The sequence below is a fragment of the Triticum dicoccoides genome, chromosome 2A (genome assembly GCF_002162155.2).
Source record: "Triticum dicoccoides isolate Atlit2015 ecotype Zavitan chromosome 2A, WEW_v2.0, whole genome shotgun sequence".
NCBI lineage: Eukaryota > Viridiplantae > Streptophyta > Magnoliopsida > Poales > Poaceae > Triticum > Triticum dicoccoides.
In genome coordinates, this window is record NC_041382.1 from 406,729,519 (window position 1) to 406,741,189 (window position 11,671).

The 11,671-nt window shown below is 44.5% G+C and overlaps 2 protein-coding genes across 2 annotated transcripts; one reads left to right on the plus strand and one right to left on the minus strand.

Annotated features, from left to right (window-relative positions):
- The first annotated feature begins 2,117 nt into the window (after positions 1 to 2,117).
- LOC119354715 (protein DETOXIFICATION 18-like) lies at positions 2,118 to 5,872 on the plus strand. The gene is made up of 7 exons (XM_037621459.1): positions 2,118 to 2,521; positions 4,123 to 4,667; positions 4,763 to 4,849; positions 4,941 to 4,997; positions 5,130 to 5,368; positions 5,457 to 5,575; positions 5,697 to 5,872. Exons 1-7 carry the CDS (start codon positions 2,222 to 2,224, stop codon positions 5,823 to 5,825), a joined length of 1,476 nt encoding a protein of 491 aa, XP_037477356.1. The 5' UTR covers positions 2,118 to 2,221; the 3' UTR covers positions 5,826 to 5,872.
- A 201-nt stretch (positions 5,873 to 6,073) lies between these two features.
- LOC119354716 (DDB1- and CUL4-associated factor 4-like) lies at positions 6,074 to 11,175 on the minus strand. The gene is made up of 11 exons (XM_037621460.1): positions 11,083 to 11,175; positions 10,714 to 10,976; positions 10,500 to 10,630; positions 9,922 to 10,154; positions 9,608 to 9,784; positions 8,905 to 9,005; positions 8,408 to 8,566; positions 8,162 to 8,214; positions 8,018 to 8,075; positions 7,180 to 7,300; positions 6,074 to 6,668 (listed from the first exon to the last, which is right to left on the minus strand). The coding sequence occupies exons 1-11, from the start codon at positions 11,093 to 11,095 to the stop codon at positions 6,460 to 6,462; spliced, it is 1,518 nt and encodes a 505-aa protein (XP_037477357.1). The 5' UTR covers positions 11,096 to 11,175; the 3' UTR covers positions 6,074 to 6,459.
- Between the last annotated feature and the right edge of the window lie 496 nt (positions 11,176 to 11,671).

Here is an 11,671-nt window from a genome sequence, read left to right on the forward strand (position 1 = left end):
CCTCGTCACGACGTGCCGCGGGTTGCGGGGTTGAGCCGAGCCAAGGACAGAGCTATGCACATTGTCTATATTTTTGCTGCTCGGGAAAAATTAACGAGTCATTAATTAATAATTAACGAACGTGTTAATTACTGAACCGTTTCCGATTCTTTTGGATCGTGATGACTCGGACATGGGGTTTACCTCCGACAACCTACCCGACCCGCACTATATAGTCAGGCAGACGTCCACCCTAGCCGCCGCTGCTTCATATGGTTTCGCACCACCGTTCCAGATCATTGCGCCGCCAAGCAAGTCTTCTCCATCCCTCCTTTCGGCGTGCACTAGGAGAAGGGACAGCAGGCCTCCGGAACCCCGCCTCTCGTGATCCTGTACGGGAGAGAGGCGATCAAGTTTCTAGGGAGCACACTTGCGCGACTGCTGGCAGCGATGACTTCGCCAACGACGACTTCTTCCCCAACCTCGGCAACCTCATCCTCGACGACATGGGCGACAACGTCAACGTCGGCGGTGCTGCTCCCACTGCACCGTATGTGATTCTATCCTTCCTGTTCGAGATCGTGATAGAATTCATGTTTCTAGTATGTGTCCTAGATGTGATCTGTTCATCTACTATGCTAGTTCGCATGCTTAGTTTAATCTCTTCTATTGCAGTGATGATTTATCTTCTGTTTATTAGGATTAAATCTCGTAGTAATTTGCTCGTATTTCCAACACATTTCGGATAGATGCCATCTGCTAGGTAGTATCCCTTGTAGTGGCGCCCATTGACCTCAAATTTCACCGGAGGAGCATGACCTTTAACAAGCTCGACAAAGACATTCGAGCACTGCAGTATGTTGATGTCATTGTGAGTTCTTGGCATACCAAAGGAGTGCCAAATTCAGAGGTCGTGTGTGGCTACTGCCTCAAGTACCACACTGCAACCACCTTTGACGCCTTTGTACATCCCCTGCCAAGCAAATGGATAGTTTTTCAATTTTCAATGAATGCAGTCAAATGCTTCCAAGCATTTCGGGAAATACTCTTGCTGCATTATGTGCTAGGATCCGAGCAGTGTCTTCAACATTGGGTGATCGCAAGTATTGAGATTCAAACACTGCCACCACTGCCCTGCAGAACTTGTACAAACCCTCAATGGTCGTGGACTCGGCCATGCGTCCATAGTCTTCCAGTGAATCACCGGGATCTCCGTATGCAAGCATCCTCATAGCTGTCGTGCACTTATGGAGTGAGGGTGAATCTAAGTGTGCCGGTACAATCCTTCTTGCACTTGAAGTAGTTGTCAAACTCACAGAAGGAATTCACAATCCCGAGGAAAAGCTTTCGACTAATCCGATAACGGCGCCGAAATACTTTCTCACCGTGCAGTGGAGCGTCGGCAAAGTAGTCGGAGTAGAGCAAGCAATAGCCTTCCAGGCGATGCCTCTGCTTTGCCTTCAACCGGCCCGGCGCCGAGCCACCTCGCTGCGGCTTTGCATTGCTCACGAACAGGCCAGCCAGTGCGACGAGGACCATGAGATGCTCTTCCTCCTGGGTGTCGCCATCGGCTTCCTCCTCCAGCAGCGCCGTGAACGCCTCCTCGTTGTCTGAGTCCATTGCCGAGCAGACAAATCGTCAAACACCTGGCGGGTGTGGTAGGCGCGCAACCGCCAGTATCCCCGCCCTACGTGGCCGGAGCATCGGAAAGCTCGCCCATGAGCGGGGTGGAGGCTGCCGCCGCGAACCTTCTCTTTTCCGGGCGAGGAATGTCCTTTCTAGCGGCGGTGGGTGGGTAGGCAGCGCCAGGATCGGCACGGCGACGAAAGGGCGTGCACGCACGCGGGGGAGGGGGGAATCTGGAAGTGAAAGATGCTTTTTCGCCTGCGGGTTTTCCTTCCCCGGAGCGCCCCCTAGTGCGCTGGGTTCGGTGGCCTCGGATCGCCGGCCCAAAAAAATGGGTCGAGCCAGCGGATTTCGTCGTTCTGGGATGCGACTGAGGGATTTTCTCGGCGTCGGCACGAAAAAACTTGCCCTGGGGCTGTTGAGGGCGCGAGTGGAGATGCTCTTAAAAAAAAGAACAAGTAGCTGGACTGGTTCGTGTTCCATCGCCCCTGCCACTGCCACTGCCACCCTTTTATATACCAACACCAACGTGCCCTGTCCTCCCTGCGCTTGCTTCACCTGCTGCTCCGTACACACACATCACAGAGCACAAGCAATAAGCCTGCAGAGAGAGGGAATGGGCGAAGAAGGGGCAGCTGCTCCGTTGCTGGATGGGAAGCTTAACGCGAGGAGAAGCGAAAATGGCGACGGAGAGGCGGCAGCAGCAGCAGGGAGAAGGAGGTGGTGGCGGTGCCTGTGGGACGCGGAGGAGGCTGCGGGGCAGGTTGCCTTCGCGGCGCCCATGGTGGCCACCAGCATGGCCTTCTACGCCATCCCGCTCGTCTCCGTCATGTACGCCGGCCGCATCGGCGACCTCGAGCTCGCCGGCGCCACGCTCGGCAACTCGTGGGCCACCGTCACAGGCATCGCGCTCATGGTACCAATTATATACCATATTTCGCCTCATCCTTCTTCTCCATTGATTTGATCTGATTCCAAGGGAAGGGGCCGGCTTCTCCTCCTCTCTGTCCCTTTCGCCGTCCCTCCCTGTATGCATCGAAAACAATGTTTACCTACCGAATGTGCTGTTCTCAGCTTGAGCTCATATGAGCTTGGTATTTAATTTTTACTGCCACCACTCCATAGTCTCCATTGCTCAACTAAGTTGCCCGTCATAGACATATGCTCCATCATTCATTGTATCACTTAGATCTGTCTCCAAAACTAGAATAACAATTACTCACTTTGATCTGTCTGCAGATTAATTACTCAGACTAGAGTTACCATAAATAAATAAATGAACAACTAGTTGTATCAGTTAATATCCTAAAGCGTATTTGGTTAGGTCCTTGACATGTACTGTACTATATAGGTCTGTAGTGGTTATCTAAGCTTTGTTAAATATATTAATTATGGTGTAAATGACGCGAATGGCTTCTCAATCTTGGATTGGGACGTTTACTTGAGGCTTTTTCACGAGCTTTGGTGTATAAGGAATCATAGCCATTGCACAGGATTAGCTTGTGAATATGTTTTCTTAAAGGATAAATAAATGAATGCATTAATAAACTAGTATGATATTCTTTCAGTGTTGGGTTATGTTGCAGTCACTGGGCAATATGAACATCCAGCATTGATACTTCTTTTTGAGAAGAATGTTTCAAAGAGAGGACTTGTCTAGACAAGGATACAGAGGACTTGGACCAGACAAATTCTAAAACCCCTATTATGCTGGCACCTAAAACCTGTCGCTTTAGTCCTTACACATTTATTCTAAAAAAAGGAAAAGTCCTTGCGCATTTGCCTGACTATGGCCTAACCTACTTGCTAATTTTAAATGGATGCAAGGAATACACAGACAAAACTTCAACATGCCATTTGGCTTCAAATTCAACACAAGGAAACATCAAAGTGCAGCAGAAATTTATGCACAGAATCTCTTTTTTCTCTTAAGATGAAAGCAATGCCATGCTGTGCCATTTCAGTACATGAGCTATGATCAGTTGTCTAGCCGGTAGGTATTATAAGACTGGTCAACTCCTATATTCATGGCTATATATATGTCAGTACTAGTGTGTTGTGGTTGCAAAGATAGTGTTGGCTGTGAAGCATAGAGTCAACTCTCAAGTATGCTTCGTTATAATAGGCAAAAGTTTGTCAGGCTAGGACCATTGTTGTAAGATTGCCATGGATCTTTCATCGCCAATGTAGACAGATTTGCACATGCCCTTTATCCGGATCCCAGGAATTAAGCATATGTCAGGCTTCAGAATAAACACAGCACATGGTCACAGGTTGAGACAACTGAGGAAGTCAAATCCTGAACTGTACTAGTACTACTATGGTAGTGCAGTATGTTGCTGTGATTTCTTCAGCCCTGGTTAGACTGGTTGTTCCTATTGAGAATTTTCAACTTTGCAACAGTTTGATGTTTCCATCCCTTCAGTTTACCACAAAACCTTACGCAATGCATATTTTAGTAGAGAAACCAAGAGGAACAGCGCATACTGATGAACTGACTACCTTGTTCCCATGCAGACTGGGTTAAGCGGGTCTCTGGAGACGCTTTGCGGCCAAGGCTATGGCGCAAAGGTGTACCGCATGCTCGGCGTGTACCTCCAGGCATCCATCATCACCTCGGCTCTCTTTTCAGTCCTCGTTTCGCTCCTGTGGCTCTACACCGAGCCACTCCTCATTTTCCTGCACCAAGACCCCGAGGTCTCAAGAATGGCAGCGGTGTTCCTGCGATACACAATCCCGGCACAGTTTGCCTTTGGCTTCATCCAGTGTATCCTCAGGTTCCTGCAGACACAGTCCGTGGTGATGCCACTGGTGGCGTTCTCGCTCCTGCCACTGGTGTTCCATGTCGGGATTACCCATGCCTCCGTGCACTACCTGGGGCTTGGCTTCGCAGGCCCAGCCATGTCAACTTCGCTGTCTCTGTGGCTATCTTTCATTATGCTCGCATCCTATGTGATGTTGTCGACGAGATTCAAGCAGACCTGGGCGGGATTTTCAACAGAAGCGTTTCAGTACGTGCTGCCCGGCCTCAAGTTAGCTGTTCCCTCTGCAATGATGGTGTGGTTAGTAAACTTACAACGATCTCAGATCCATTCATTGATCGCCTCTTAATATATCCCCATACTGAGAATATATGATTGTTACCTACAAATGGCAGCTTTGAATACTGGGCGTTTGAGATATTGGTGTTGCTTGCTGGGCTGATGCCAGATTCTCAAATGAGCACTTCTATTATTGCGATGTGGTAACTATCTTTCTCTCCCTTCATATTGAGTACTGAAGATCATGTTTATGTGTCCATAAAATGCTAACATCAGTGTGATGCAACCTGACAGTGCAAACACGGAATCAATTTCATACATGATCACCTACGGGTTCGCTGCTGCCATCAGGTAATACTGCTACGATAACTGATGACACCCATGTCATCAACCCTTGAGGATTTTGCAACAAAAAGAAAAAAAAATGTCCTTTAAGATTAAGTTGACAATGCTGACTTAAAAAGTGCTGTTTCATTTCAACAGCACAAGGGTATCGAATGAGCTGGGAGCAGGTAACATTGACAAGGCAAAGAAGGCACTCAAGGTGACGCTCGCGCTCTCCCTACTCCTGGGAGTGACATTTCTTCTGCTCCTAGGTCTTGGCCATAATTTGTGGGCTGGGCTGTTCAGCAAGAGTGAGGCAGTGATAAGTGCATTTGCTTCGATGACTCCATTTCTCATTGGGTCAGTGGTGCTGGACTCCACTCAGGGAGTCCTGTCAGGTTAGTTCAATGGATCTCTCTAAATGTGTTTCAATCTTATTGTTTCAGGTGAAGGCCATTTGGCAGTAACCTGTGGATAAACTTGTAGGGGTTTCAAGAGGCTGTGGTTGGCAGCACCTGGTAGCATGGACCAACTTGGTGGCCTTCTACATAATAGGCTTGCCATTGTCTCTCCTACTTGGATTCAAGCTTGGCTTTCATACTAAGGTACAGACATGTCTTTCTGAAATTCAGCATCTATCTCAGGCATGTTTGTTGTGCACAAACCACCGCTACAAAGTACAAACTACTGTTCTCCTCACTGATCATGTGCAATTACCTGTTTCAGGGATTATGGATGGGTCAGATATGCGGTCTCCTTTGCCAGAACGCTGTTCTCCTGTTCATCACGCTCCGAACAAAGTGGGAAAGATTGGAACTGGCGACAAACAGCAAAGAGGGTGACCTTATCTGTTGAGAATTTATAAAGCTTGTTAGGTTTAACTTGAACATGGGGCTGGAAGTTTGAGAGATCAAGTGTTGTAAATGTAGACAGTACCAAGCAACATACCCTGAACATGCTTGGGTGTAGCTAGTAGCAAGTAGGAAGAGCTGAATAAAATGTCGCGCCAGTTTTGTGTGATAAAAAAGATCTGGAATGGTGTACCGATACCTCCGAAGCAGTGTTTGCTATTATGAATATATGATGCTAGAATACAAACAGAGTTCAGAAATATGTATGTTTGCTAATATTGCAGAAAATATCACATTGCTGACTAACTAGCGATGCTAAAAAAGCATATGATACAATATTGTCTGCTTTCCTAAGGTAACTCAGATACCAAACTAGACAGGTGACTTACCTATCACTAAGAGAAACAACATGATCATCATCACTATTACTCTAAGAGGAGCAGATCCCATATAACTAACCCTCGCTTCCAGAACCAACAGGATCAACTACGACCGCTGAGATCCCTCCAGCGACACCAGCTTGAGCACACTTTTCGGTGAACCAACCAACAGGATCAATCGTCTTCGATGCATCTTCCCGAAGAAAAAGCAGTAATTGCATCCGTCCGCTCCAGAGTTTGTATCAGTGCACAGCCAGTTTAAGTACCATGCATGTAGAACAGGCCATCACGTGATCCCATCCAAGCCCCCCAACTGTGGTTTAGATCAAACAGCGAAGAAGAACCATCCAAGTCAAGGTTGCTTTCTGGCCAGCAAAGTGCAGTGAAGAGAGTGTCAGCCACGCTCTTCGCAAATATTTGCTCGCCTGTTTTGATGCTCCAAATACGGACGGTACAGTCCTCCCCACCTGCCAAGAATAAGGATTTGCTGAAAATGGCAATTTGCCAGGAATGTTCTAGCCATGCACGTTCATAAAGATGTCACTATGTTGTTCATTGTCCTGTATAGCCTAATAAAGTAAACATGGACCAGCTAGTAACAGCATAGTTTTCTCGAAATTTAGCTTTCACAAACTCATGATTCGATATTGCAGTAATTCCAGGAATGCCAAAGCCCTCTTACACTTGTATATCATACAGAAAAACTATAGGTGGGGATCTTTTTAATACCAATGCATCTGTTACTGACACACTGCATGAACAAGCATAGCTGCTGACATTTATCAAATTTAAGTCTAATGCTCACAAACTGGAGTATGAAGTGAGGTACTCGAGTGAAAATGCAAATAATACATCGAAATGTTTTTATCGATCCAAAAAACCACATTCAGTTTCAATGGGTAACCTCAAAAGACATTCTTCATAGCAGTATATGACAAAAACAACCACAATGATGTCTAGAACCAATAATAAATTTACCTGACATAAGTAGGGTTTCAGATGGATCAACAACAAGTGGTAAATTATTGTGTGAATTCACATGCCCTGCATAAGACTGTATAGCCCCCTTCTGAATGAGACGGAGATCAAATAGCTTGATCTGTACAACAGAAAACACAAAAGTCAAGCTGCTGCATGAAACATTTGTTACCATCTCAGAGAAGCATGATGCTCTGTACTTTCCTCACTTCAGAGGCAATAATTTCAGATAAGACAGAATTATAATTCATTTTAAATAATACTGTATAATTTATCTGTCCCAAAATGCTGAAATTGTATCAATTTGAAATTCGCTGGATACAATAAAGCGTCAACTCATTATGCTGCTAATATTTGTAATGAAGATGCAGGAAACATGTAATCCTTTTAACTCATTATGCTGCTAACACACGAAACTTTAACTAATACTCTCTCCGTCCCAAAATAAGGGTCTCAACTTTGTACTAACTTTAGTACAAAGTTGTACTAAAGTTGAGATAGTTATTTTGGGACGGAGGGAGTATTAGTTAACATCTGGGAACTGGGCAATAACCCCTTTGGGGAGGACTAAATCTCATTGATTTATTTCACGGGGCAAATAAACCAGTGTATCTTATATTCTCACTATCTTCTTTAAATAATGTGTCGGGGGGCTACTCTCAGCCTCATTTTTTCTATTACTGTAGGTAACATCTTGTTACCCCCGCAAATAAACATCTTGTTAAACTGCACTGAGTTTTAAGAAAATATTATCATTAGTGGCAAATCAATCCTGTGAAAATTTGAGCACATCTACTCATTCATTGATACCACAAAAAATGATTAAGAACAAGCTTACCGATCCATCCATGGAACTCCCTAAGAAGTAGTGTTCATCCGATGACAGAGAAACCAGGCTGGGTAACAATATCAATTTTTAGCACCAAGAAACTTGATCATGTCCAAACTAGAGTGTCAGCAAGCCAAGAATAATAGTGGTTACCTGCAAACTGCTGAAGGCATAGAGATAACCCTAGATGATTTTGCCTTATCAGCCTGCAAGGATTTTTATTTCCAAACCACAATCATATGATACATTCATTGATGGGCTGAATTGCCTAATTAGGCATTCAAAATATCATTTTATTCTAGTGATATGTCAAAGTACAAAAAAAAAACTTGAACAATGCCGAGATGGTAACTTTTGATGGCTACATTAAACACACTGTGAGCTAATAGTGGTATTTACCTGGTTTCTCCCTCTGGCATTATGCCTTGCAGACAGCATGGGAACTGTCCCCCTAGCAGTGCTAGGTGAAGATCGACCAGTAGGTTGATTACTGTGCCTTTCCCGCACATCAACAGGGACTATGCTCCCATTCCGTAGTCCACATAGCACCACATTTCCCTGAACAAAATGAGCAAAATTACATGAGCATAGTGGAGACAGGCAAAGGTATGTTGTAGTAACTACGCCAAACGTGGCAATTTGGTAGCAACAGCAACCATTTAATAATCAAATCACAGATGAAAGCTCAAAGTTCAGGAACCAGCTAGAGAACTCATACAAATATATGTACCGTCTAGAGCTCTATACAACAAAACAAAGGCATTAGGCATTTATTCAGCTATTCATAGAAGACAAAAAGTTTTGGTGACTCTCCTGACGATACACACCTAACAGACCATTGGACATATGAAACCTACTACTAAGTGGAAATGTATACATTTAAAATAATTTGTTACCGAGTGCACAAATTGCTGGGAGAGAATGTCACTTTTACAACGATACAGCCATGATAATGTCCCCGTCTCCAAATTAAGCAAACCAGCGCCAGTGTTTGTACCTAGAAATAATATGAGCAAAAATGCTTAATAATCCACAAGCTTAATTGATACAGAAGAAGTTCTTCCACTGCCTACTCCCATAATTCCAAGAAAAAAGGACCTTCCACTTTCCTTGTATAAAATAGGCAACTTGCAAAGCTGGTACAGTTCTAAAAAAAGCTAAGTTGTGACAACAAGTTACTACAATACCTCCACCTAATGAAACAAATGACTTCAAAATTCAATGAACACGTATAACAAAGTTATGGTGGGAGGCAATTATACATACTCATAATAGCAAGCTAATCTTTCTGTGTAATTGTAGTCAGTTTCTATGTATAAATTCTTATAGAATGATCTTGCCATGTCAATACATTAAAAAGATTATCAAAGATTCTGAATGCAGCAAACTTCATAGTGTTATTACTACTCCCTCCGATCTATAATAAGTGTCGCAGCTTGAACTAATAGTTCAAAGCTGCGACACTTTTTTTGGATCGGAGGGAGTATTAAATAGCATAAAGTACTGCTGAAAGGATTATTAAAAAAAACAAATTCGTTACTCTGTGTAACAGGGGAACTTTGGGCATGGCCTAAACTGAAGTCCAGTCAGCCAACTCACCTAGAACTACTTGTGTGCCATCAGAATTACAATCAGCAGTCCATACTGTACGATCAAATGAAGCAACTCTTTCAATTCTTTCATGGGCATTCCGTGAAACCGTTGCAGAGTCGATAGTTGACATATCCATAATATAAACAGAACCACCGGATCCTCCAGATCCAAGAGTAGCCACCATGTTTTACGATGTCAAGTAACCCAAGCTCATGTTCAATTACCAGGCAATAGTACAGAACATAAAATGCACAAGTCGAAACACACGTAATTATGACAACAGTAATATGCATAATAGAAGAAACAATTTTGAGGATACAATGCTCGCTGAACCGATGAGTTGGCGCTGGCTGCATCATGGAAGTTGTGCCCAAACTTTTTTATGCAAGATATACTGGATGAGAAGTTTGAGAAAGCTGTTTCAGATGACCAGATATTTGCAAGTGGAGAATTCACTGCTGCTTTCTGCTTTCCCAAGGGAGTCCAAACAGGCTGAGGTAAAAACTCCATCTCATCCTCAAAATTCTCTAGAGCAGTTCCCAACCCAAATAATCTGCCAGATAAAAATATGTCATGCGACATGAAACACCAGTATGGTCACGCTTATACTCAAAGAGAACAACTGAATATCAAAGAATCCAACAATTTTTTAAACTTATAAAGCCATGCACATTCTGTCTTCAAGAAAAGAGAAATTGTTGTATTTGTGTTTTAGTAATTTCGTTTTCAAAATCCATTATTGCATAGCTTGTTAGCCGTTGGAGTATGTTGGCGGTATGGTATCAAGAATTCAGGATAACCTCAACTGATGGTACATCTATACTCCCGACAATCAATTGTAAAGTTCTAAAGCTTTTTCACTACACGGACAGAAAATGAGTGCTTTGGCAAACCTCACCTGATTGAACCATTCGTGCTGCCGGTCGCTAATAGCTTGGACTCACGCAGCCCACTCGGTGTCTGAACCATGGCGTGCAGTTCCTCCAGTGCCTTATCAGCCACTAAGGTTGTGCCTTGGTACTTCCAAACCTACCAAGCAGCGCTATGGTATCAGCATATATTGCACGAAACGAAAGGGAAAGCTGCAGCAAAAGAGAAGCTCGGATCAGCACCATGGGCTGCGACGCCTGTGTGTACTGGCACTGCTGCTTGAAGGTGGACTTGTTGTTCTTGGAGAATATCACACCACCGCCGTACATCTCTCTGGCATGCAGCAGCTCGGACTGCCTCGCCCTTTTCCTGCGTTCTGTGGGAGGAGGCGAGGGCTCAGCGGGCGGCGGCGGAGGGCGAGGAGGGCGGTTGGCGGCGCCGGGGATGCGGCCCTTGGTGGGAAAGTAGCGGTTCTTGTCCGGGTCGTAGTAGAACCCAGGCAGCTCTGCAGCCAATCAATCGCGTCGAGGTCAGGCGCAGCGCGACAAGTTGGCCGTTCGTGCAGAAGTAGTGGGGAGGAGTGCCTAGTGGAGAAGAGGAAAAGGACCAACCTTTGGGCGGCATGTCGCCGGCGTGGTGTTTGGAGTCAGCTTGAGAGGCGGCGGGGGATGGACGGCGGTGGCGCGGAACAGGAGTGCGGTGTGCGGCGCGTTGTTGTCGCCGGGAAGGGTGGACACCTGGTTCTTGTCTGGACTGGACCCGACCGGACCGACAACGCGCGGCCGGTTGCGAAACGGGCCAATTGTTGCGGCCCACCCACATTGATAGATTTTTTTTTTTTGAGCAACCCACATTGATAGATGGTGCTATTGCATCTGATGTTTCTTTTTTGCCTAAAAACAAATCTGATGTTTCTTTTCCCCTAAAAAAAATCTGATGTTTCTTTTTTGTGGCCCGTCCCGTGTGGTGCATTTGCGAACAAGCCAAATATTTGTGAATTTAAACATGTTAATTAATTTGAAAATATTCATAAATTAAAAAAGATCTTGAATTCAAAAAAATTATGAACTTAAAAAATATGCATTCAAAAATTGTTTCTAAATTAAAAAAGTAAAACAATAAAAGAAAAAACATAAGACGAAAAAATCCAAAAGAAAATTAAAAAATTGGTGAAGAAAAACTGAAAAGGAAAAGAAAGAT